Source organism: Sebastes umbrosus, chromosome 7 (genome assembly GCF_015220745.1).
Source record: "Sebastes umbrosus isolate fSebUmb1 chromosome 7, fSebUmb1.pri, whole genome shotgun sequence".
Taxonomy (NCBI): domain Eukaryota; kingdom Metazoa; phylum Chordata; class Actinopteri; order Perciformes; family Sebastidae; genus Sebastes; species Sebastes umbrosus.
In genome coordinates, this window is record NC_051275.1 from 9,539,627 (window position 1) to 9,567,469 (window position 27,843).

Here is a 27,843-nt window from a genome sequence, read left to right on the forward strand (position 1 = left end):
CGGGAGTCTTGTGACCCCAGGAGGAAACCAGGAGAGGGTAATGAAAAAACGGGTGTCTCCCGGGAAAATCAGGAGGGTTGGCAAGTATGCCGATCGAGCATTTTAGGCCGTATCGGAGGCATTTATGATACTGGTATCGGTATCGGAAGAGGGAGGACAATTCTGAAAGGAAATGGGTAAGAATAAAAAGACGAATGGAAAAAAGGATAAACAGGAAAGAGGAAGGTGAGAACGGAGGGGTTAAAGTTAAAGCTAAAAAGGAAGAGAGGAAGAATGGAGGAAGAAAAAAAAAATACACTGGGGAAAGAAAGTAGGAATGATATCTGCATCCCATGTCGATGTTTGAAGAGAAAGAGACAGTAGCTGTTTTTAATAAACAGACATACTGTATGTGTCAACTACATCATGAACGCTTCTGAAAAAGAACTCCCAATAGGATCAAAATAATAACGTAATATATTTGGGAGTAAATATTGCAAGGTCTTACCTGTTAATTAGGGAGATGACAAGAGTGAAGAGCTCCGAGTAAAGTCCGGATGCCATGGCCTCCAAACACTCCAGAGCTGTGACCTTAGAGCCTGAGGGACAACAGATCAGAATCAGAGCCAACGGAGAACAAGATGAAGAACGTCAAATCAACCCCCCAGTCTACAGCTGATATCCTCTGCTCAGGGTCAACACAGGTGTCACAGGGTTTTACTCTTTTAATAGTGTTTTTTCTCCAAAGACTTATCTCTTTGGAACAGCATTTCAAACCTGGGAAACAATCCTGGAAAACAACCACTTACGGATGACTAACAAACCTCAATTATTTTTGAAGAAATGTGTGAACTGTCAATTAGCAAAAACTGGCATCAAATGTTTGGTTACATTCTCAGTAAGCAGATTTAAATTGTAATTTTAGACTATATCTTATCAAAGCTTCCCACATACAGTGTTTATCAATGGTGCACTGATCTCAATTAAACTGTTCATCATATCAGAGGCAGGGCAACCACCACTGAACCACTGACCACATCAGATTTTCAGTGAAAAGCCAACACTATCTTACGAAGGAGAATCAAAACTCAGTTTGGGTTTTTACCTGCGCTGTCACCTTGGCCGGCCTCGTCCGGTCCTCCTCTGAACGAGGTGGAGTGCTGCAGTCCTTTAGCCTTGTGTTTAAAGATGGAAGAGGACAGCTCCTCCAAGGTACAGCCCAGAAGGTAGGCCGCCTTCTGAGCCCATTCATGACGAGCAAACTGCCTACGACCCGCTAAAAGAAGGAGGTAGAAAATGTGCTTAAAATACAAAAAGATATGCAATAATGCCCTGAGGAAGAAAGATAATGAAGATGTCAACTACAGAAAGATGAAGAGGGAGGGAGGGTGAATAGAGTGAAAAAGGATGCTTCAATTGAGATACATCAGAGAACCTGTGTACTTTCTGTCAGCAGCTATATCTAACCTGGACTAAAAGTACAAATCAGCGTCAACCACATACGTCTTAGCCTTTAACCCAGATAGGCATCTCTCAACAGCAGGTCTGTATATCCACAAGAGATATTTCCTCTGTGTTGCTGACAGGAGTGGAAGTGGATCCGGGGAAACGGCTGTGGGAGTTGTGTGAAAACTGACAGCTAAGGTGTTAAGATTCATACTTGAGGTCGAGTTTCACCATCAACGGAACATTTAGTTCTTTTTCTAACTGTTCTAACAATGGGCCTGATTCCCTATGTTCACGCTGTATTACATCACGATGCTCTCAGATAGCATCCATGTATAGACGAGTATACTACAAGTGACTGTCTGATTTGATGCTCACACCGCTGTAGGAAATGACTCCAATATGGAGATTCCATCTGCATCATTTTCTAAGCATTTTAGTCCATGATAACACCTTTTTAAATGTGACTGTATATTATATATATCTTAACTATAGCCACTTTAGTCATGCTGCACATTGAAAGTGGCAGAAAATTGGGAGAAAATTTAAATGCCACTCATAATGTAATAATGTAAACGTAATAAAGGCTCATAATGTAATAATCTGCATAAAATGTAAGAAAACCATGAACGCGACAACTAGGGATGCAATGTTGTGTCAAGTCTGAGAAGATTACTCGTGTAACGTCAGTTGAATATGTTGGATCGGAGAATCGAGTTGCATTATGAGAAGTTTAGAATCCAATTGTTGGAGCTTAGCCCATACTAGGCACTAAACTAAAAGTCTAGATATGAGCCAGTGTTTCTTGCAATTGACCAAACTTATGGAGGTGCAATACTAAATTGCAAAGAAAACTCCCAAAAAATGACCACAGCCATTAAAAGCCATAATATGTTAGCTACTGTAGGCATTTGAGCGAATAAAATAAAAGCTTTATAGAGTTAAATCTGGTGATTTCTGAGATATCTGGTGGAAAACACATTGAAAACAAACCTAACAACTCCGATTTAGATTTTTGCTAATTACTGTTGATCATAGCCTGACTATCAGTCTGTATGAGGAGAGCATCTCCATTTGGTCTGGAGGCGATTCAAAGCCCATGTGTTAGACGGAACCAAGGCAACATGACAGCCCGCACCGCCAGCCAATCAAAGAGCTTAGACACAGAGCCAGAGAATCAACAGGAGCCCCTGCCAGGCAGAAACTTCATGGGGATACACGGAGTAAGCTGGGAAATACAAGTTCTGTGGTGGAAAAGTCAAAACACTGACTAGAGAAGTGAAAATGAACAAGCTTTACTTTGCTTTTGAGAATGTGTTGTAGTGTGACGACGGCTCGGGAGGCGAATGTGGGCGACATGGGGAGGCATCAGAGAGAGCAGTTTAAAAGGGACAGCAAAGTTCTGATCCCCGTGATTTTCATCTCACGGAAGAGAAAAAGGGTGAGACAGGGGAGCGGGGAGAGTCGTCATGAGGAAAACAGCAAAACACAAGAGGGAAGGAGATGAGAGAGGAGGGGGAGGAGGAGCAGAAACAATAAAAATGCTAATGTCTTAAGGCCTGGAAGGAATGATAAAGGCATTAAGACATAAAATGCAAACAAGAGAGCCTTTGAAATAAAGTTTTTAAGTGAAAAACAGTCAACAACTCGTGTGTTGATGTGTTGTTTTTTTTCCATTACCTTCATCTCCGTCTGCGTTTGATAGGGCACAGCATGCAAACATGCAAGCAAAGAGAGGGGGTTAGAGATAACACAGTTCATGGATTCATCAATTCACAGCCACAGGAAAACATACACATTAGCATTAAACAACACTGAAACCAACACCGACATGCTTTGGAAGAGCAAGCTATGAAGTTAGACATGTCACCGTCACACACGTCACGAGCCCCTGGGTTATATCAGTGGATGGTAAATGATACTCTGTAGACTGCCAGGAATCCTTGAGGGGGTTTCCCAACTGACTCAAGTTAGAGAATGTCCTCTAAGTAAAGTAACAGCCAGTGACAGTGAAGACTTTCAAAATCTCCTAATTGTTGTACTGTTCAAGCTATAAAGTCTTTTTTTTTGTCCCAAGACTGTTGTCATGTTGACACAGGTTTGCAAAAAAAACACATTTGATGGCTTTGGGCCAAAAATACTTTTTCCCATAGACTTAAATTGAGAAAGACACATCTGTAAATCAGTGGATCATTTTAGGTAAATCAACTTCCCAGTACAAACACTTGAATAATCCTTATTTAAATCATTAGGGTCCTAAAAGTTGTAAAATGCACTGATAGCTGAATCCAGAGTGATTTCCGTGCAGCTGATCATGTGAATGAGCCCCAGAGCGAAGCTGGACCGATTCCTGGGAGGCGGGGTTAAAGGAAACGTTATTAAAAGCTCTGAGCAACAGAGTTGACCTTCAGTTGAGATCGATTTGCCATCTGCTGTTTTCAATGTCAAGAATGAACTTTCAAGCTCAAAAAACAAACATGTCCGAACACCGCTGAAGAGGCTCGTGATAGCTGGGACATTCAAACACATCCTGGAACTGCTTGAACTAGAGGACTGATTTGATTCTTGTAGGCTTAACACAGATTACACATACAGGTCTGTAAATGTATGTGTTGCTTGACTTAGAGGACCTTCACTAACTACATTTATCTGCTACATGCAATGCAGTGTGAACATGTTTTGCAGCTTGTTCACCCAAATTACAAATGAGCATTGTGTCACTAGTGGAATCTAGCCATGAAGATACAGTCTATGGCCACGAGTATACGGACAACCCTGTCCACATACTTTTGGTTTGGTTCTGTTTTTCTTGGTTTGGTCTTGCCCAACATCATACAAGGATATTTTGGTCCAACTTTGTGGCACTTTGAACGCCCTTTCCTGTTTCAACATGATAATGCCCAGTGCACAAAGCCAGGTCCACTGAGAATTGCTTTTCCCAGTTTGGTGTGGAACAACTTGACTGGCCTGCACAGAACCCTGACCAATCAACAGCTGGGATGAACTGGAATGCTGACTGCGATCGGCACAAACACCATAAATGCTTTTGTGGCTGAGGGTCAGCAAATCCCTAAAGCCAAGCTCCAACATCTGGTGGAAAGACTTCTCAGAAATCTCACACAGACATTTCATAACCTGGACGAATAAAACCACAACTATCTGCATGGTTACATACAGCTAGAGTGAGAAAAGGTCCCATTGAGTTGACCGGCATTTTCCACACTACAAACTGAAGAATCAGTGTGAGGCTAAACAGCATCTAGTGGAAAATCCTGATGTCCTGGTTGGTGTTGCAGTCAGCATGCTGCCTACTGAGAGTGTGTGCATTCACGGGTCGCGCCTGACACCTAGTGGCAGTTGGTAGAAAGTCAACTCCAGTCTGATTTTTTTTGGGGCTTTTATGAAAAGGATTTGCATTTCATTCTGAGCCGTTTTGGGTAATTTAAGCAGAGCTATGTTGTCATTAATGTTGGAGTAATAAGGTGAGGGAAATTAATACATAGTTGGCGAGACATAGAAGCAATTTTCTGGGTAAAATGAATAAATTGAGTGTTCAGAGACAGAGATATGAGAATAAGAAAAGAAGAGTAAAAACTCATTTTTGTAGCATGTTAAGGAAACAAGTCCAAAAATCTTTTTTTCTCTTGGCTCCACTGTTCCAAGTAGATTTTACACTGCCCACTAGGTATAAAATGTATAAAATTGTTGACACGGTGTCAGAGCCATGTTTATTTAACCCGTAGTTAGTGGTGGGGTCTGATTGGACTGCATTATAACAGCAGATTGCTGTCCGGCTATTAAATAGGCCTTATCAGCCGCTATAAGCCCCATAGATGTGGGTCAATAGGGGCCTACTACACCCACTAGTAGGTTTTATCATTTATCCACATGGTAGATCGTGAAAAGAAGGTATAAAAGAACATGACAACGACCTCTAGCGACCGTAGTAATAATGACAGAAGATTGGAGTTTGCTTCCCGTAGTTATTTTAACCAAAAACACAATGTTTTTCCCTAAACTTAACCAAGTGGGGCTTTCGTTGACTAAACCTAAAGAAGACTTTTTATGTTCAAATTGTGACATTTGTGTTGCTTTTAAGTTTCACTTTTACAATGTAGTAGGCGTAGTAGGCCCCTGATGACCCAAATCTATGATGCTTATAGCGTCTAATAACGCCCATTTAATGGCCTGATAACAGCTGAATCGGGTGGTTATAACAACACAAACTGTTTCTGTTATTTTGTCCTCTTGGTGGACAAAACTTAATAAAAGCCTTTCTGGCACAGTATCAACATAATAATGAAATTGTAGTCTTCACAAACATAACATTTGTGGCATCACTATTGAATTGGATGACATTATATTTTCCACATTATTGTGTCTTCCCTGCATATACTGTACTCAAAACTGGCCAATTATCACCTGGAGTAGAGCATTGAGCTGAAGGGTCACTATTGCATTCACCTGTTTGTGTCTGCAGTATTTGCTTATCTGGCTCCATCTGTCATACCCTGACCAGTTGATCTAATGCTCCTCTCATTTCTCCTGACATGCTTAATGAATGGCGAAGTGAGCACTAATGCCCAATATCTTCAAACTGTTAATTGAATTAAAATCCTTGCAGCGTGAAAGTTAATGGATTTTACAGTGGTCTTCCCCTTCTGTGGAAAATACCAGACTGAGTCATTTAATGAAAGGGGATGTGACACAGTGAGTGACATCAGTCCTCAAGTTCTACCGAACATGGACCGATACAGGAGATAAAAAACAAGAGGAGAGGTTTGCCTCTGCTTCTGGGATATGTTTTAGAGAAAGATGAAGTAGATGACATGCATGTATTTTGTTAAAGTCATGCATTTCTTTAGTCCATTAGTGATTTCATCTACCGGGTTTTACATATACACTCGAATGATAAATCAAGCTTAGTGTTTATCAGTTTTGTGAAAAAAGTGTCATTGGTGTTATTCACCATAACAAGATGAGAACACACACATTTCATTGTCATTTGGGGAGGAGGAGCCGATCCAGCCTGGCCTTCAGCTCCTTTGAAGGATTAACCTTGCTCACCAAATATTTTTGTATATGAATTTTAGTGTTTTCCTTTATGGGTATATTTTCAATGTGCCTTTTTGTGGTTTGACCTCTCACTCTGTGAAATGTCTCTACACCTGCTGTGGAGCCCTTAAAGTCAGGGACTCATGTTCTCATCATGTAACAACCAGTATAAACAATGAGACAATCTTCAAGTGACGCAATGTACTCAGAATTTGATGTATTTGCCGTCAGTCAGTTGGGAGTTCCTACCTTTAGTGGCTCCTGCGGCCCCCAGGTGGTAAACGGCCCCCAGGATGAGCCAGAGGGCCTTCTGCTCTTCGCCAGAGATGCCCAGCACCTTCATGGCTGCCTGCAGCTTGGTGAACTGCTGCGAGGCTCGCTGCTTGTCTTCAGGCTGGAGAAGGATATGATCAGATCAAACTGTAAAGATCCCTGACAGGAAGTGGAAATGTTGCAGCAGCAAACAGCTACTTCATCAATAAATACCACAGAGGTTAGAGCCCGGCCGATATATTGGCCAATATTATTATTACAGATCACACCCTACGTTTATTTATTTTTATTCCTTCACTGGCTTTTCTCTTCAACTTCTCTCCATCTCTATTAGTTTAGTCAAATTCAAATTATTTTCTTTGTATTTCCACATGCTGTCCTCTGTTACTTATCTGTGTCCTTTTATGTTTTGTAAATCATTAATATCTGTTGCCACCTTAGAGGGGAAAAATAAATAAAATATATATTACTTTATTGCAGATACATCGGTATCCGCGTATATGTCAGCCCATAAATGAAATTTAAGTAGAGAAATGCTAAAGAAATGTTTTGAAACTGTGTCACCAAAATTAATTTGTCAGCTGTAACATGTCCTGCCCAGTACATTTCTTGGTCGCAATTGTGTGAGAAAAAAAAACAGGAACCTCATCAAAAATGTGTATTCATTGTATGGGCTGTGTAAAAAATGATTTCCACACATATATATTTATATAATTTTAAAACTATGAACTCTTTTTAAACCCAATCGATATTGGAATCGGCCTCAAAAACTCCTGTATCGGTCGGCCTATAATATAGGAATCAGCAAAGAAAATATGAACTGAGAAATGTCAGTTAAACCATGTAGTGTGATTACCTTAGACTGTGGTAGGATCCCAAAGGCACTGTTCTCAGCCAGGTGGTTAAAGTGCAGCTCGGTTCTGAAGGAGAGGAGGAGAGAGGTAAGATACTGGGATCAGCCTCTGGATTCTGTTCTACATGGTTTCAATGTCACATGAATTTCAATAACACTGTCTTTTGATTTAGTTTATCCAACACTACCTGCAATTTGTGACGCAATATGATAATAATGGTTCAAAAGCTGAAATCTAATTCTGCTGCTCCTTAAAGTAAAGTACTGAGTGTTAATTATATCGGGAATAGTGAGTAGGTGAACAAGGGAGTGATTTCAAACAGTCGCCTGGAATGACTACAACAAACTCGATGCCCAAATCAGAACAACAAATGTTCCTGGAACTGGAGACCAATTTAAAAAAACAAAATCATGAAATTAAATTAAAAAGAAATATGTATAACTTAGATAAAAAAATAAGATTTCATAGTTATGCTACTCATTTTGTTGACAAAGAAGTGCTAGACGAGTCACCTGAGGCTGCTGTCAGCTCCGGCCATCATGTAGTAGAAGACGTTGAAGGTGGACTCAGCCTCGGGTCGTTTGCTCACCCTCAGTTTCTCCAGCAGCATCGTCTAAGCAGGAGGAGACAGTCAGGACAGTTCTGCTATGGACATACTCGGCATAGTCTCCAAAGCTTCATCTCTTATCGGTGTGTGTGTGTGTGTGTGTTGGTGTGTGTGTTACCTGGATGGAGGCAGAGGCCACCTGCCCAGCCTGGTCAAAGTCAAGGGACACTACGTGAGAGAAGCGGCTGGCGTTGGTGTTCATAGAGGTGGAGCTGTTGCCAAAAGCCTCGAGGATGGTGTAGACCGCCTGCCACTTCTCAGCTGTGTACAACAAAACAATGTCAAATAATTGAATCTCATCATTTGCTCTGGGGGTTAGTAGAAACTTTTTTATTGAGAATGCCTCTGATGTTTTTCACTGAATACTTGAGCAGTTTGTTTACATGTAACTTAGAACATACTTAAGCCTACTGTCATAAATGACACCAGAGACAACTATGATGCTACTAAGTCTGCAACAGGTCACTATACCCAGCACTGATCATAAACTGGAAAGAACAACAAGCTAACAAGGACAGCAGCTCTTATGGTGGGTACATATTATTATTACGGCTGGGACAATTCACCTATCTCCCGATTCGATACTATGACGATACTTGGGTGCCGATTTGATATGTATTGCGATTTTTAAGTATCTGTGATTTTTGTTAACTTTTTTAACACTAGAACTCTTTTTTATCTGCAGGCTCACCAGAGAAGATTTTGCCCGTGCTGCCGGCGATGGAGACCAGGTACTGGACCAGGTGCTGGCAGTTGGTGGTCTTGCCGCTGCCTGACTTGCCCAGCAGAACGATGGACTGATCCTGCCGGGTGGTGAGCAGGTTGCGGTAGGCAGACTGGGCCACAGAGTAGATGTGAGGGGCAGAGTCGTCACGCCGACAGCCTTTGAACATGTGCATCACCTGAAAGGGGGGGAGAAGATGTACACAGCAGGGGAACCGATTAAGCAGAGAGGTCTTAAAATAAAAGCCACAAACACAGTGCTGCCAACGTAAAATTTCTGCCAGTTATTCAATATTTGTGACAATCATCGAGCTCAACAGGTGGTCTGCAAGCTTCATTAACATATGATTAAGACATTTTTATATGCGTTCCAGGTAGAATTCAATCCTAGACTGGGAAATTTCATATTAGATTATACCATAAAACTGACTGAATGATACTGTGTCTTCTTTATTCCTTCCTCTTTTCATGTTTTCCATTTAAGCTGAGAGCAACTTGTCTGATGCGCTCGCAGGAGATGAACAAGAGGTTCACTTTAATAAGGCAAAGTTAAAGAGGACATATTATGCTCATTTTCAGGTTCATATTTGTATTTGGGGTTTCTACTAGAACATGTTTACATGCTGTAATGTTAAAAAAACACATTATTTTTCCCATACTGTCTGTCTGAATATACCTGTATTCACCCTCTGTCTGAAACACTCCGTTTTAGCACTTGTCTCTTTAAGACCCCTCCCGATGAAGCCCAGTCTGCTCTGATGGCTTACAATCAGGGTATGAAATTAGCACCCGCCACCCACCAAATACGGGTAAATTGGCGGCAGTGGCAGATAAACAGGGAACACAGGGAAAACGCCAGGAATGGGAACACAGATCGGTTCTTGTTGGTTCCTAGTTGTCTGATTCCTATGCATCTCAGGCCTCCGTGACTATCGATTCCTCTTATTGATGCTTTCCAACAGTTACGCATGTGTGACGCATACGCACGCTGTATCATGTTTCAGATTGTTTGGGACCAGAGCCATGGTGGAGAGAAAAAAAACGCTCAAAAGCGTGGCGCTACTACGACTAAACCTCAGGGGCACACCATATTTTCACCTGATAATGCAAAACTATGAACAACAAATCCATGTTGTAATCAAAAGGAGGACGGCTAGTAACGTTACCTGTTAGCAGCCGGTGGACAGCACAGTCCTGCTTGGCTAAATAACAGAGCTACTAATGTTAACGGAAATGCCATTGAGTTATTATTATGAGGCGTTCAAGCTCTGCTCTGTAAAAATGACTATTGGGTGAAAGTAAATTAAAATGTTATCATGATGTGTTCGAAAAATTACATTTTTAGTGAGAAACTTGAATAAATCCAGTTGTTTGTAGGAGATGTTTTCACAGCTAGGTATTAGAGAGGGAATTATGACCTGTTTAACTTCCTGACAGCTTGCCAAGATATTTGTTTCATTTGTTATTCCTTCATTTAGTGCATAGATTTCAAAGGTGGTAGATACAATTTTTGAGCAGCACACAAAAAAAATACTTGCCTGCCACAGTGGCAGGCAGTGAAAAAGTTAATTTCAGACACTGCTTGCAAGAGAAATATGGTGCAGCTTTACAAAGGTAGTTCTCAAGCTGTGGGCGATATATTCTATTGAGCCTGCATGTGACATAGGAAGGGGAGCCAATGGCTTGATGAATCACACGTTTTCTGATCGAGGCAGCCCACAAAAAAACAGTTTGTGGGTTGGTAAGCACTCCAGATACCCAAATGTATGAGCAGAAGCACTGAAAAAGGGAGTTTTTCATGATATGTCCCCTTTAAAGTTTTTTGGGCTTCTCTGCTTTGTCTTTTTCACACAACATGGGCATCCAAATATGACAGGTGAACATGTCATTCTAAAATCATGAGTACTAAAACAGTATGCTGCAATACAAGCTTTCTTAAACTTACCTTCTCAGAGTACATGGAGGGTGTACTAAGGGGGTTGATGACCACCATATTGGTTCCAGCGTAGGTGTGGATGAGGTTGCCTCCATAGCGCTGCCTCAGGCAGTTCATCACACTGGATTCATTCAGATAGAGCAGTGAAGCCAGGTCCTCTGATCGGCTGTATGATGGAGGGTTGGCCTGCACACGGAAAGAGAGAGATGACGACGATAGCCTTCAACTAGTAACAGAGGGACGGGTAACCAGATAGTGAAAACCCCTGGACTATTAGTTGAAATGGGAGCACGTTTAAGGTCTGTACAGTACTGTAAGATGATCCAGGTCATCGAGGTTCAAGTAAGGGGCATCACTATGGAGGAATGTTGAAAGCCACATGGAAAACCCCACAGGCAACAAGCTGATGCAATTAAAACAGAGGTTGTTCTCTTTCTTATTGCCAAACTGCCTCTAAGTTTGCAATTATTTACTGATGCTTCATACATTTGATTAAGTGTTGATCTGGATGTGCATCATTATCACCAGTGCTGTCCTATTTGATTGCCTGCAATGAAAGCCTGAATTCTTAAGATTCTATCTTGACCTGACACACAAATATGTATCTCACAATACCTTTATTGTTGGATATGGTGAAACATGCAGCATCTTCTAATATTATGCTGGTTTATTTGTTGGCTATTTGGACAATTAGTTTATTTAAAATAAAAATAACCCATCTTCCATCACCTTCTCATCTCCTTCCTTGAAAGAATCAGGCTTCAAATCCCACGTGCATACCCAAACCAACAATGTGTTGCTCTCTGACATCCCTACTCTCAACCCCAAGGCCACTGGTTCCTGCTGAAGATGTACATTTTTAAAAACAACTCAAAAATGTATAGTTCAATTCTTTAAAAAAGGGTTCAGTGCTTTTCTAAATCATGTGAAACTGTAGTTTTTGGCAAAATACTTAAACAGGATGAAATACTACATTTGTTGGGGAATATTGTCAGCGGCGGATTAATCTGCTGCTCCAGCGAGTATTTGTGGCAGCAGGACGGTGTGTGTGGGATTGAATCAAAATAAACTACAGTTTGTGTGCTCATGGTGATGAAGGAACATGTCATCCAGTGCCACAGTGTGACTCACTGATGTCTTTTTAACAACAATGGAGCTCTATGGCACAGAGAAAGAAGAGATATCAGGCTTTGATACACACCCACAGTACTTGTTAATAGATACATTCACTGTTGGTTTTGGTCCTCACGTGGGAGTTGATCACAGTAAGAAAATGATGAATATCACCAGGTCAGAAAGACGCTTCGGTGCTTATGTCATCAGGTATGCTGTCCACTGCATGGCGGTAGCTTTTATCCTGCCGGTGTTAAGAGGGCTCTTCTCTTTTTTTCAGTTAAGTACACTGACAGTGATTCTGTATATTTTTAGAAAGTCCACTAAACAGGAAGGTCAATGACTTCATTACATCATCAAACCAAATTACTTTTTCGTCCTCTGGGTGGTACTGATGCTCAGAGCCTTATCGTCAAAATCTTGGCAACGACATGAATAACAAAGTTGTTTCATTCCAGTAAACAAATCTTCAGAGATTTTACAAACGTCTGATCGTGGCAGTAAGCAAATGTCAACAACTACCAAAATGTCCAACTGTCCCGTCTGACCTGTCCCCTACTGGCTGTCAGTGTCCTCTATGGCCATCTGTGGCTCTCTCACACAGACTAAGTGACAGGTGGAGAGTAGACCTCTTCCATCCTGCCCAGGGACTGCTTCAGGCTAGACATGCATCTATATAATTGTACATGGAGTCTACTGAATAAAATATTAAATGAACTACACTTCATCCTGTTTTATTAGAAGCGGAAATATGGCTTGACTAAGAAATCAATTATGAATCACCAGAACAAAGGCATCAACTAATTTTCTTGTTTTGAACAGTCAATAACACACTCATCTTTATAATTAATAGATACAATTATATACGCAATTACTTGGTAATTGCTAATACTGTGATACTGTGAGGATGTGTGTATGATCTGTGATAGAAATGTTGTACTGTGCATCCTCAACTGACATGATGAGATCAGATTCAGTCTTACAAATGATATTATTCATGCCCAGAAGTGAGTATGAAGAACTAATAACACGCCATAAAACACGTTATTAAATTGGTATGGATGAACAGTGTGTATCAAACTGTACAGAGGAGCACTTAAATCGGCACAGATTCCTCCCGGTGCACTCCCATTAACCATTTGGAGCCATCTCCTATTCACCTTTTCTATGTCGTCTTCGTCCACTTCCAGTATTGTCCCATCATCCTCCAGTTTGATTTTCACCTTGCCCTCTGGCAGGGAGCCTTCCTCTGTCTTCACTACGGTGGCTGGGGAGAGAAAATACAGGAAACACTGATAAAAGCAGCTATTAGCCTGCTAGAAGGGCTCAAACTCATCTGTTTCTCTAAACTGGCAAAATATTAGGCCAAAACAAAGTTTATGAGTTTCATATTTAAAACTTTGGAGATTGCAGACTACCACATGGATGGAACCAGAGCTTCTCATGTCACTTAGGGCGTTTTCACACCTGTAGTTCGTTTGCTCTGGTCCGAATCAGGGACCAAATTGTTGACCAAATTGAAAATATTTCCGAAGATCCATCAGGTATGCCCGTTGTCTTCAACACAGCCTGACGTTACACCTGTTTAGTACTGATGTGAATAGCGAGGGCAAGCGTAGGCTCTTGTGTAGTAATGTTGTCTGGTGTCTGGTGTCGACATGCACAGCACAGCTTGCTACCGGAGCTGGTTTAATCCAAAAAGGTGCAATGCTTTCTCCAGTCGGGCCGGATCGAGGTCGGATCATGTTCTCACCACAAACGAAGCGTACCGAAACGTACCGCAGTTCATTTGGAAGCGAACCGAGACCACCCCTTCAAGGAGGTCTCGGTTCGCTTGTTTTGGTGCGCACCCGAGTGCGATTGCTGTGTTCACACCTGCCCAAACGAACCGCACCGAGAGGCTAAACGCTCCAGGGTTCGATTCAACCGAACTAAACAAAGCAGGTGTGAATATGCCCCTACAAGCAGAAGAGACAACACAACCTTTTCCCTCCGCTGACAGAAAAACTAAAGAATCTGACAACCTTTTACCACCCAATATTCCATCATGTCTAGCACTACGAAAACTTTCCCTATGAAAATTTGATAAATATGAGCATGTAATATATTAATGTGCCACCTGAATGTTTTATGATGTATTAAAAAGGAAAGCAATTATATATAATAATCCAGCAATGGGTAGAGACCAATGGGAAACAGCAAGGCTAATTTCCCCATCAGGATATCCGCAGCGCTGACACGTCACTCACCAGAAAGGTGGCAAATGCATTTGGATCGGCTCTTATTTTATATTTCTTTCTTATTTTTTTCGGAACTTTACAACCTATTTTATGCTGAAATCTATCCCTACTCACACATTTCAGAAAACTACATAAAATATGAATTCATTTACAAATCAATTTAAATCCTATTATCTTTGTAATTACACTTGCTTGGAGTAACAAGATTAAATTGAAGTAAAAGACACCCACATGTATAACAGTGAGAACAAAATTGCTTACACAAAGGTTAGAAATGTCTTGCATTGGAATGTTTAAGAAGAAAGCCAAGTAATTCCAACTCACCCAGGGAGAAGCCATCTTTGTGGACGAGCCAGACTTTCTCTGATCCATACCAGGCCTGCTCCGCTACGATCTGCTCCTCTGTCTTCACCTGGTGGACAGAAAGGACAAGAAAAATGACTGGAGAGCAGCGACGAGGACATTATTATTGTCACGTCACAGGACCACTCAGTCACACTGGGTTTTTCTGAACCACCAGTATTTCCAGTTTGACACCACCACATGCTGAAAGGTTATGAAGGGAAAGCTTGCCAAGATGATGAACATGCAGTGTATGACAGTGAACTCAAAGGCTTCCAAGTCCACTGAGCACTGCTTGCTCTTTCAGGTTGGTGTGTGAGAATGTGTGTGTGCATTTTTGTGTGTGAGAAACTTCAAAACAGACATATGCCAATATAACAAGCCTCAGGGGGTATGTGAGGTGGGTTCAATGGCAACCCTGGTAACAAAAATACCAGGAATTACCTTGGTTCAGTGAACACAAAGGGGACAAAAGTGAGGAGGAACACAAGAACTAAAGAACTGAAATAATAGAAACACGTGAAAAATTAAGATATTTTTGGAACCAAACCCAAAGAACCAGTTAAACTTTGGGATTTTTAAACCTGGACCATAGTTTCACAAGTTTTTATGTCTCGGTGTCTAATGGGGACAACATTTTTTCTAAATTGGTCCAGAATTGAGGGATAACGCTGTAACCGGCAGCCACAAAACAAGCCGCAAGGGTGAGTAGGCAGTGTCGATTTAACGTTACATCCACTAAAAGTTCTTGTTTTTGCCACTGACCGGCCACTGGCAAACACAAGCACTTTTAGTGGATGTAAATGACAGTGCCACCTTGCCCTAATAGCACCATATTACAACCCGTGAGCAGCTGCCTTGAGCAGCTGCCTTGAGCAGCTGCCGTCTACAGCGCTCTCCCTCAATACTGGACCAATTTCAGAAATTGCTGTCCCTATTAGTCGGTTAGACACAAAAACATGGGAAAATAGGGTCCAGGTACCAAAGTTACCCTTTAAGTCATAACTATTGGTGACTAGTTTTTAATGGGAAACGTGAACAAGACACACTGCTCTTCGCAAGCAAAGGGAGAGAGCACAACACAGCACAACATTCTATGGTGCAGAGTGATCATGGGTGGAGCTGGTGGTGGATTACACTCAGGCACAGTTCAGGCCAGACCTGGGATTGCTGAGCTGCAGCATGAGATGCCTGAAGGAGGGCCACAGGGTCCTCTTCCACTGATCCCTGGTGATATGGCCAGCATGAAGAGGTCAAAGGTCACAGTTATATATACAGTAAGTAACAAATGTTATACAGACAAGCATACAAATAAATAAGCACACAAATAAATGGAAGTATCATCTGCATAGCTGTAGACTGTCATTGCATCTGAACAGTTTGTAATACTTATCCAGCACACCTGTGAGAAAGAAACCCAGTTTGTGATGATCATCTATGAAAAGACCAGTTATTAATGGTAGATCTGCTCTAATATTACACTTACACTGGTGAAATGTTTACAGATACTCATGGAATAAAATGGTTGCATGACAATAAAGTTGGGGTAGCACCTAAACGTAATAATAAGCCACACAACACCGCCAACCAAAAGATACAAAGCCCATGCGGGTTGCTTCTATCAGCCTGGTGTGTCATGAAAAGAAAGTTACGTCATGCAATTGTGTTACAAATTACACCTTATGTCGATGACCAAACAAGGAAAGACCTGCCAAAAAGCTTCTGACTGAATAATTCACATTTAATGGTGTGTGAAAAAAAATCAGTGACTGTTTAGAAAGTAGACTTCAGGGGTTTGGGTTTGCTGTAAAACCCAGCATCAGGTCAGTAAAGAACAGTCAGTTCCATCTCTGTGTTTCCAGTACAAACACATGTTTAGAAGATGTTTAGCCTAATTTAGCAACTGCTAGTCTAGCTCTGCCTGAAAGATACTATACTCCTATACTTTTCTCTTGCAACAAGGCTAAATACATCCTACATCTATCTCTGTACTGGATTAAGAGATTAAATTATGTCAATATTCCCAGACCATTAATAGATGTTACTTTCAGACCATTCTTTAAAATAAAGAAATTTAAAATAAAGAAATAAGTCAATGTTTTCCCTTAATGTCATCCTTTACCAAAAGTATTTAGACAGTCACAAAACGTTCTCCTACTGACAACCAGGATTATCACAGTAAGGCTAATAATAAAACAATCAATTCTGATCAGTCAAAAAGCGGGTCTGGAATCAATTCATGTAAAGGGTTTGATCAATGCTAAAACAAAAGAATTGATGCATTATATCAGATGTGGATGCTGACTGCATTAAATCTTATAGCCCTTCAGCTTTTTGTATTGGCCGCAGCCTGATACACATGTTGGAAATACTGCAGACAAGGGAAATGAGGAAAAGGAGGGAAAGTTAGAAGGATTCCGGGCCTTACACTCCAACAAGTCACACGAGTACAAACTCCAGCCAGGAGGCCCAGAGGAGGGCTGGAGGGTTGCGGTACCTGGAGGGGGCCCTGGAGAGGGCCCTGGGGCTGCGGGGCCGCAGGGGCGGGGGCGGGGGCTTGGACAGAGGGCGGAACACTGACTGCCAGCTCCAGCTAAGCCACAAAGCAACCACAGCGAGACAACGACAACCAGCAAAGCGGCGTGTACGGTATGAAGAGGACAGAGAATGAGGGGAAGAACAGGAGAGAGAAGAAGACAAGGTCAACATGGAACTTTGGATGATGAAAAGGCAGTGAATAAAAGCTAAGACAAAGAGCATGGACCCTTGACAGAGTAATGGAAAAGTGAAAATGGCTTTGCAATGAGTAAACATGGGATGAAGATGAGTTCTTTACAGTGACAAAATGATAAGTTCAAACAAAACGCAGTTATTAATGACTGTCAGCGTGGCACATTAAAAGGCGGCAGGTCTTATCTGATATCACTAACTGACATCACTTCTGTTTAATTCCAACAAACATGTAGGGGTGTAACGATCCATTGATCTGGATCGATATATCGTTTGAATGATCAACGGTCCAATATCATCATCGATGCAAAGTGAAAACATTGATACATATCATCTTTAAGATGCGCCTTTATTTTGAAAGTCTCACGGCACGTCTGTTTCACTATTTCTGTCCAAGCGCACCTCATGCCTAAACATCCAAACAGTGCTAGCGGTGCTTCGGTTATGCATTCCGCAAAGACAGTCGCGCAGACATGAGACAAGTGGAATCATGACGAGGAAACGAGCGACATTAGTGAGCGGCGTTAGTGAGCGGCGTTAGTGAGCGGCATTAGTGAGCGGCATTAGTGAGCGGCGTTAGTGGGCGATGTTAGAGAGCGGTGCTAGCGGCGTAACATTAGCAAGTGTGGGGTCGACCGAGAGAGAGAGACCGAGAGAGAGAGGGAGAGAAAGAGGGTGTGTGTGTGATGGCGAGTAGCAGTAACGATATAGCTGTCTCTCGGACCGGATTCAGTTTTGGTATATAGCCAATATTACAGGACTCCGAAAATAGTTGATTGGGACATCCCTAGTGTGTGTGTAGGAAACTTTCCAATGAGTCTACAAAAGCAAGCAAAGAGACCAAATCTTCAACTGGGAAACGGAAATGTGACTTTTGAGAGCAGCCATAGTTAACAGATAAGTTGAGAGGTGAGTAAGCAATACAAGTGCATGACAAAAGCCAGAGAAACAGAGTTAGAGAAGTAAGGGTCAGAGCACTGGAGTCAGGACACCAGCAGAGGGGATAATATTTCACTCTGTCATGAGTCGCAGCTGGTAGAGCAACTGTTCTGCCCCCGTCAGGAGGGCAAGAGACACCCTGCTAATACTTTCCTCTGCTGTGTGTCTCTGTAAATATACATGCATGTTAGGCATGGTGACTAATACTAACAGCCTAGGGGAGCAATCACTGTTTAAGTTAGGGAGGCTGAGGTTCGGCAAGCCAACTCTGAGATTGAGAAAACAAACATGCAGTAGAACTGAGTAAAGCTCATAATGCAGATTTTTTTTGAGCAGTGTTAATTTGACTCAGCTTTAGGGCCATAGTCTGTAGTGCTGGCACAAAAATGTGCTGTTAAACTAGGGATTAAAATGGACAAACAAAGCCAAGCAAAGACATCAATAATATGTAGCAGGGTGATTTACAGGGGCACTGAAGATCCTCATCAGGCGTCTCTGAGCCTCCTCGGTGGGACTGAGCGGTTCCTCCTACAGGTCAAAGCAGCAACACATCAACACTAAGCCCACTAATAAAGCTGAAGCAAAGCCCATGACTACACACAAACACAAAGTTATAAAACATGTGGATATGTGATGTAGTCCGCTTACAAATCAAAGACCGTCTTTACGCATGTTCCCTACAGGAGACTGTGCACACTCACACTTCGTCATCAACATTAAATAGCATCTTGTGTTATTTGTGGAGTCTGATTTGAAAAGACCGTGTTAGTAGTACTCCCAAGGTAAATGTTCAGAAGGTGCTTCAAAAAGCATGCACACCAGCAAATCAATGCCGCACACAACAATACAAATGTCTTTTAAAGGGAAACATATTTGCAAGACACAAGTTGATTTCCAATCTACTACATCCCTCCATCCCAAAGTATGACACAGTAAATGGTATGATTTGAGAATCTAGCAGCAAATTCCTTCCTAGAGTTACTGTGCTGGTTAGAGGCAGCATGTGTTTGGAGTAGACTAAGACCCAGGGAGATCAATGAGATCAGTGAGGAAAATCAGTTTTTTCTAACTATGTCTTCCATCTGTAAAGTTGTGCTATCTGTGCCTGTTCATGGGTTTTGAGTTCCTCTCGCAGAATGCAGCACTGCAGTAATTGGCTCTCCATGGGTCTCCTGTTAGTGACTAGACACGCTAGGCTACTGAAGTCCCTTATTTGGAGCAGTCTCGGGTGGGACTCTGCTTTTCTAAACAAGGCTTATGAGCTACATTCTGCTATGTAAGATCTCATGGGTGAGGAATAAAAGCGCAACTGTTCTCCCTGTTTTGATGGTAGACTTCACAGAAGAGGTTTGAAGGCTCATGAATCTCAAAAAGATCACGCTTTTAAAATCTGCCAAACCACAAAAAACACTAAAGTCTCTAACAAATAAACAACTTGTTATTTTGACAGCAAAACCAAGTGTGTGAGGAAATTAGCAAGTTGGAGAGGAAATAAAGGGTTTGTGACTGATAGGTCATCAGAATGGGAAATTGTTGTCCGGAAGTAAAAAAAATAAATAATTCCTACTCCTCAATAGCCACTGTTGAGGTGCCCAGGAGCAAGGCATTCAACAATAGAGGACTTGTAAAATAAAATGACTTGACTTGTTCTGTGCCCAGAAACAAAAGACAAAGATAACAACTAAGGACCAAAAGTCAAAAGCCCCACTGGCAGGATATGTTGAACATAACATATAATTAAAATCTAATGGGTTTATCCCCTTGGGAGCAAAAATGTTTTCAGCAAAGTTAATGGCATTCCAGCCATTACTTTAAAATATACTGGTCAAGAGGAAATTGTGAGCAGATCGTGGCACCACACAAAAGTCAGGGATCTACCAAAACCATTAAGAAAACCAATATACCGTATTTCACGGCAGTCTGGTCGTCATATCTTGCTCTATTTTTTGTTTAGAATGTGCGCAAAACTGAGACCCAAATCTGCATCTTTACAACCCGACTCAGGTAAGCCCAAATGGTACCACAAAATCTAAGACCTGGACCAGACCTGAGCCTATGTTTTTGCTTTATTTGATTCATTGCTGACCTTTAGCTCGCCAGGTTAAGGCACAACATTGGCTACACTGTCTCTTTCCCACTGGGGATTGAGTAGAAAACAGGACAGCAAACCAACTGACTGACATCAACGCCAGGACTTTGGCCCTGTCACCAGTGGCTCAAAAGAGAAAGTAGGCTATTCTCAGTTAACTTTTACCTAGTTATTTGGAAGAAAGGCAAACAATATTTCCTTTGTATGTTTTGTAGCATGCTTACAACGGCTATCAAGTGACTCTAAACCCATGCCACGCTGAGGTTACACACATATGTGGTGTCTGTAAGCAAACTCCACAGTGCTCTTTCATTTCAAACATGCATTTCAAATGGTCATGCGCTTTCCACACCAATGTCCTAAATGTTGACCAGACATGCGAAGTGTGGACAGTGTACCTTTTGTTGATTGACACCAGTTTGTTGAATGGGAATGACCACTTGAGGGGGAGACAGTGGACTAGGATTGGGACGGGGAGGAGCAGGGCTCACAGGAGTTGCGATTGGAGAGGGTTTAGGAGCTGGGATGAAACGTGGTGGAGGAGAGAGGGGGGAAGACTTTTGGGCCGCTGGGGTGATAGCAGGAGGATTTGTAGGAGTGGGTTTTTTGACAGCAGTTGGTTTGGGTGCAGGTATGAAGCCAGGAGGTGGAGACAATGGTGTGGGCTTAGGAGCTGGGATGAAGCCAACAACTGGCGGGAGAGATGAGGGTCTGGAATGAGTCGATTTGGAAGGTGTTGGAGCGGAGCGCTCAGAAGCCGCGCTGGTCGGGTTTACAGCAACCACAGGAGATTTGACATCCCGTATAGCTGGACCTGAGCTTGTCAGTTTGTGTTCTACCTCGTGTGGCTTTATGGTAGTTTTATCTTCTTTCTTCTCCTCAGGCTCAACAACTTTTACCTCTTTCTTCTCATTTTTCTTCTCCAACTCGATTTTTTCTGGTCGTTCATCTTTAAGTACTCGCGGGCGGGGCTCCCTTGTCCTGCCTCTGACCATGAGGTTTGTCAATCCTCGCGAAATGTCGTCTTTGTCTTCCGTTTTGATGACGTCGTGTTTAAAAGAGAACCCTGACATCATGGGGGCCTTAGACACTGAAGCTGGTGCTGGCACTGCTTTAACTGGTTCGGCAGCAGGCTTGGCTGCTTGTGGAGCTCTGTCTGATGGTTGTGTTGGCACAATGGTCTCGTCCTCTTCTGAGGGCAGGACTTTCCTGACAACACGACGAACCACCTTTACTACTTTCTTACGAGTCAGACCCTTGTCCTCTGTAGTATCCATCTGGTTGGTGCTGGTGCCTGTAAGTTTGGTATTACCATTGGCTGTAACATTGACCACACTCCTGCCCATTATACCATTTTGCTCTCGCTCACTGTTCATAACTGGCTCTGGACTCAGAGGAGCTTGTGGATGTTTAGGGCTCTTTGGCGGTGGCTCAGGGCTTTTGAAGCGTTCTGGCACTTTAACAGGTGCCCTGGCTTTAGGTGGCGAAGGACTCCTGACCCGGCCTACAGACTTCGTAGGGGAAACTGATGAGGGACTTGTTGACCGGAATAACCCCCTGCCAGGGTCTAGAGCTGGCACTGACATGGCACGGCTGGGCAGACCTTCACTGTCTGACTTCTCGTAGAGAGGAAAGAGAGGAGATGTAAGGATGTGAATAATGAAGGAAAATCCAAGCATCATGTCTTTGTCTTTAATAATCAAAATATTGATGTGTTACGTTGAGCTGAACGTGTCTGCAGTCATTGTGGCTGACAATTATTGAAGACTAGTAAGAGACATGAGTTTAAGACTAACCCTTACCCAAACAGACAGGCCTATTAACCTTAACGCAATATTAGATACCAAACTTTGTACATAAAATATTCAGTGTCTTTCAGCTTTATTCATAAAATCAGGCAAAAACCAAGCACAAATTTGGCTCAAGATTTGGTACCTTTATGGGTACACTGATCAATCACACAACTCTAATCTACTCTGTCTAATGTCAGACAAATTTTAATCCAAAACTACAAAAACTGTCTGACTATGCAGAAGTTGACAGAACAGCTTGCTGCTTACTACACTCCTCGCTGACTATTTAAAGAACCCTGTTATACCAAAATCAATGTATTTTTTAGGAGGGTTTGCAGGGCACTTAAGATGCTATGAAGAAGCCAAAATATCTCGGAGAACCGACTGACGGGCCATTTGTTGAAACTTATTGTGAAATGACCAGCTGCTCACAGTATGACAAACAGATATTCTTACAAGCACAAGTCATTCTCAACACATGATTATGGCTGATAGAGCACCCCCTCCATGACTAGCTACGGAGTCTTCAGTAAGACAGGGTGCATGCTCTTTTGTAGAGGCTTGGAGGCCTGGAGGCCTGGTTCCCTGGATGATTTCAACTTTTTAAAAATGCTTTCATACAGTTTTACTTAATAATGATCCTCAAAGTCAATGGGCCAAATGCAAGAAGCACTTGTACAAGCTTGATTTGAGAGAATTTGTCCAAAAGCAGGACTTCCAGGTCTCCATTTATCTCTTGGGTAACATTTTTGTGAATGGAACTTGTTCACAAATGAAGCAAAAAAAAAAAAAAGTAGCCTTTCATAGCATCTTGGGCTATTAAGCTAATGATCAAATCTCATGAACATCTTTCCGAGTCTGATCAAAATTAGCAATGTGTGCGATACTAACGTTCAATGAGTCGAGTTTTTTAAAATATATACACAATACAGCAAGAACTTGGACTTTGTTCTCTACAAAGAACACCTCGATAAATCACTAGACCTGGATTGATCCCTGGCAGACATAAGACAGCTCTAACATCACTACTCTGACGACCAGAAAAATACTGTATATACCAAAGTGAAAAGGACAGTATTTACTTACACTTGCGCTTCCCGGTTTATCTTCTTTGATCTAAACGTGTTGATATAAAAAAGAAGACTAGATGAAAACCTCAACACTACATGGAGCTGTTGTCCATCACACACCGTGCAAACCTCAAAACATGCACATGTTCTGTTCTTTTGCACTGAAGTGATTTTTTTTTAACTGCAACATCTTTCTTTCGATACAAACACTCAAACTAAAATTGATGCACTTCTTGCATTGGTTAAGTGTCCAGCAAATGGCATAGGTGGTACAAAGTCACAGCTACTAACATTAGCTTATACATGAGTGAAAGCCATCACGTTCTTAGTGTGATACAAGCAAAAAGCCACACGTATCTAAAAGCACACATGTTAATACAGGGTGTAAAACACTGTAATACCATGCAGTGTAAGAGTGCTTTATGAAATGTCCAAATGAGACTTCCCTTTTGCTCCCAGAAGGAAAAGCGAGATGAGAATGCCATGTTGGCTGATCTGCTGTCATGGGCTGCGATGGATGAGATGAGAACAGGAGGAAGAGGAGGTGGAGGGGAGCTGGGAGAGGAAGAATGGTGAGAACACACAGAGACAGATGAACAGAGATGAGGATCGTCAGGCCACAGAGATCATTGAATTTTTCAGTGTAGGCAGAGCCACATGTTGATCGCAAAGCAATGAATAGCGTCTATAGGACAAGTAGAGGATGAACAGGAGATTAGAGCCGGTTTAGAGAAACGAAAACACAAAAATCAAAAAATATACCACATTCAAAAAAAAAAGGGATCAAAGATTATCATCATCCTACTACGACCTAATAGTGCACAACACCCTTGGAAACAGTGAATGGTATACAAAAATACAAACAAAATGCCCAAAGTGATGCATCCTTGAGGCCAGGTCTCAAGACCAACATCAAAAAACAATGTACGGATCAGGGCTGGGCGATATAGCCCTTGCTGGATTTGCAAGATCGCGATATAGTGAGATTGCACAAGATCACGCGAGAATTGGTGGAAATGGTATTGCCAAATCTTTACAGTAGGCCCAGTCATATCGCCCAACCCCATACAGGATTATCTTAAAATGACATTTTCATGATCATAACGTTAAGCACTTCATCTTGTCTACCCTGACCCTTTATCTTCACTAATGCATTATGGTAAATGTCTACTCAGCCATGCATCTACTTTCTGTGTATAAAAGCATCAGGCTAGCCAATGAGGGAGGCAGGATCAGACAGTTCTGAACCAAAAGAAGAGCAGGAGCATTAGCGCAAACCAAACCAACGCCAGCACATGCGCTGCTTACAGATTACAAATGCTTTGAGACATTTTTCTTGAAAGTGGGGGAAAAAAAGTGTCCCACACTGGCTCCATATGTGTTTCTCTTTCATTCAGATGATGTTTCGCCGCACAGGGGAGAAGTTTGCCTTCAGGGTTTTCTACCAGAAAAGGGTCTATTTTAACCCAAACAACAATCTCTTCCTAAATCTAACAAAGTAGGTTTGTTTAAGGAGATGTCGTTTTGGCCCTTAGGCCTTCTTCCAGGTCAAGAATCACAGCCTCCCTTCTCCATCTTTCCTAGAAGCAAACTACAAACTTAAACCCACCTTTGGACAAAGCAGAAATCCTAAATCTAGATTTTTCTTATTTATCTAATTAATTTGACACAAAACAAAACAAAGCTGGTCACCAAAAATCTGATTTGGACATGAAGTCTTTAGCCTTTCACTGGGTATGGGACAGTGTCCAGATCTGGCTTGCGGTTAGTGGCTTTTATCACTGGTCACTGAATTAGAGCACTGACTAATAGGTTTATTTTTGGATTAGACAGTAGGCTGTTGGCCAGATTACTCCCTTAGAGAAAGGCCAGTAACCCACATAAGCGGTGCTGAAGTCATACATTACAAACATCTTAGATGTACAGATATAAGCAAGACTTGACGAAATAAGTCTCAATTTGTTACCAGCTATCAAACCACACTACCTTACCGTCTCCCTGGAACACATTGCATGTAAGTACTACTGTAAGACTACTGAGGCACAGAAAATCTATATCTAAACGGAAAAGACAATTATCATAACCCAAATGTTACACCTATTTCCAACAGCATTTTACCACCATTCACACATGACCCCAAACAACAGGGACATGACCACAAAAGAGACACTGTCGAGAGACACTGTCTCAAATTCAATCATTTTACTTTCATTTCTTTTATTGTGTTCTGTTCACTATTTATGGAGCAGCCAGGGAAATCTTTTGTTTAGATTCTGTATGAGGGTTAACTTGGACTTCAGTACACGCAATGGCTAAAAGCTTAGTTTGAAACGGTTCTTCTGAATTAGGCGGTCTGGTGTTACATGTGGACCTCATGTGACCCATGTCTGCACTTCACATAGGATATTGACACAGGATAAGACTGCGTTTCATTGGAGTGGAAACAACTGAGTTCATACGTCTACAAAGCAAAAAAACTAGCTCACACATGGCATCCCACAAGAAACAAGCAGCTGCTTCTTGCTGTACTAATGTTAACAGGCTGGATTGGTTATCCAGGGCAGAGGTCTGATCTAAAGCAGACCCATGGAAAAACCTAGCCAGACCCAATGTGCATTCATTAATTTTCCAAAAGTAAAGCCCAATTTGAAATGGGACCCGAGGACAGTCAGACACAGTCCAAATATACCCGAGTACAGATAGACTTGATCTGGTCAACCTGAACAGACCCAGATAGAGAGAGAACAGCAACAATGTGTGTCAGAGCTAATAGAAAACACACTTGGGTCCACTCAGGTATTAGACATATTGACACAGCGACTTGAAATCTGCACCAATATAACAGGATCCTAATTTGTCCCGGTCTTGGGTCAGATGTCAAATACCAGGCACTGAATGGAAAACCTCTAATCTGCAATTCTGTTGTGTCAGTAACCTGAAAATCAACAACTTCAACCAAACCTACCTCCCATATTTCCCTAACCAGAAATCTGAATACATTTATCACAATGATTCTGTGGTTTGTTCCAGAGACTGAAGTGGAAATCTTTAATGATAACTCTGATAGCATTTTGAATGCAAATTCAGGAGGCTCACAATTGTGTTATGTCTATCTATTATGTTAACTGTCTATCTGCAAAAGAAATATTGGAATTTGGTTCATTGAATTTGAGTCAAAATGTATTTCTTTATCCATGTGAATGTCCAAAACATAGATGTGGAGATGAATTCATATACCACATGAGCATCCCAGGTAGTCACAGTCAAAACAGGCCATAATTCAGTGAATTACGAAAACAAGGCAATGTGGCTGAAATCATCTTTAAGATATTTAAGATTTTTTTTTTCACTTATGGCAGATGTATGCGTAATAAAACTGATGTTCAAAACAAAGTCGTGCTTCACTGTGTTACATGAGACCAAACGTTTCCTTATTGTAAAACCAAACCTTCACCCTTCACCTCAGGATTATACATTTGTAGAATGATAATAATAATATAGAGTCATTATGATACAATTTGGCGTGAAGTTCAAACACAATAATAGTGAATGATCACCCAGCCCTACTAGTAGTACGTCTGAATGGGATAGGTCTGAAAGAAAACTAAAACTTTACATTTCAAAGTCAAACTAACATACATACAATAAAGAGAGTGCCCCCAACTAATGACACAATATGTCACGTTTGTGTAAACATGTCATGTTTAGTGCACTAAATCTCAGTCTCAACTACATTTCCCACAAGTCCATACACCAGCACATGAGCCCCCAATGAGCATGTATCCACCTCTTCAAACCAGACAAACTGACATTCTGCACACTTCTACTTTTAAGTTCTACTACTGTCATTACTGATCACATCTGAGTAAGAAAAGGGGAACTGTCAAACGGCACAAAAGCTGCTATTGTAAAACGCTACTTTCAGTTGGAAAACCACTCAAGCTACCCCCCTCAGCTAACTGTAAAACTCTAAAAATAGTGCCACTGGCTGTGGGATCTCGAGGGCCCATGCTTATCATAGTTTTCCCACAGAAATGTTAATGTTATCTCACATTGTTCTACCTGTTGGTGAAGTAATTCCACAACTCCTGAATCCAAATAGCTCCCCCAAGTCACCGATTGAATCAAAAAACTGGCCAAAGTTGAGGAGACCTGAGCAAAGCGGCTGGAGACACAGTGGAAAGTGAAACAGCAGAAGCCGAAGAGAGGGGAAGCAATCTGATAGGCCGGCTATTCCTGACAGTGGACAGACGAGAGATGTGGGGACAGCTGTTGTGATATGAGGGTGTTGAGAAGGAGTAAAAATAGGAGCCTCTGCTCTTCATGAACTCCCACCACCACCTCCACAGTCCAATCAGCAGCCACACTTTTCAACCACACAAGCTGCTGCAGTTGCTGTCATCTCAGCTGCTTCTGTGTGTGTAAGGAAACGCAGCTTAAGGGTCTGTTAATATATTGGAGAACATACTGGCTACAATTGCTCATGTTGTAGGTCAGCAATACAAAAATATAGGACTTGGAAGTTGACATCATGGTGCATTCGGGGGCTAATCTGACACAGTTGTGGGATACTGGTGTTGGTTTAGATGTGGAGCCAGTGTCCCAAATTAACTTTTTGATTCACCGGCTCAAGCACTGAGTGAGTTCATTGAAC

The 27,843-nt window shown here is 41.8% G+C and overlaps 1 protein-coding gene across 19 annotated transcripts in view; it reads right to left on the reverse strand.

The window, feature by feature from the left end:
- Positions 1 to 27,843, reverse strand: part of myo18ab (myosin XVIIIAb) — a 142,326-nt gene that overhangs the window by 85,436 nt on the left and 29,047 nt on the right. For 2 of the 19 annotated variants that reach the window (XM_037775573.1, XM_037775571.1), the window contains exons 1-18: positions 24,498 to 24,830; positions 23,636 to 23,744; positions 23,206 to 23,235; positions 20,725 to 21,942; positions 18,703 to 18,765; positions 16,997 to 17,161; positions 15,730 to 15,795; positions 14,551 to 14,638; positions 13,147 to 13,253; positions 10,883 to 11,059; positions 8,906 to 9,116; positions 8,333 to 8,475; positions 8,120 to 8,220; positions 7,610 to 7,673; positions 6,730 to 6,874; positions 3,106 to 3,117; positions 1,085 to 1,255; positions 488 to 578 (exon numbers count right to left, since the gene is read on the reverse strand). In XM_037775573.1, coding sequence (XP_037631501.1) covers positions 488 to 578; positions 1,085 to 1,255; positions 3,106 to 3,117; positions 6,730 to 6,874; positions 7,610 to 7,673; positions 8,120 to 8,220; positions 8,333 to 8,475; positions 8,906 to 9,116; positions 10,883 to 11,059; positions 13,147 to 13,253; positions 14,551 to 14,638; positions 15,730 to 15,795; positions 16,997 to 17,161; positions 18,703 to 18,765; positions 20,725 to 21,942; positions 23,206 to 23,235; positions 23,636 to 23,744; positions 24,498 to 24,565 — 3,029 coding nt within the window. In that variant the 5' untranslated portion in view covers positions 24,566 to 24,830. Of the gene's footprint in view, positions 1 to 487; positions 579 to 1,084; positions 1,256 to 3,105; positions 3,118 to 6,729; positions 6,875 to 7,609; positions 7,674 to 8,119; positions 8,221 to 8,332; positions 8,476 to 8,905; positions 9,117 to 10,882; positions 11,060 to 13,146; positions 13,254 to 14,550; positions 14,639 to 15,729; positions 15,796 to 16,996; positions 17,162 to 18,702; positions 18,766 to 20,724; positions 21,943 to 23,205; positions 23,236 to 23,635; positions 23,745 to 24,497; positions 24,831 to 27,241; positions 27,465 to 27,843 lie in introns of those variants that run through there. The other 17 variants (XM_037775589.1, XM_037775584.1, XM_037775588.1 and 14 more) reach the window with 16 other exon arrangements.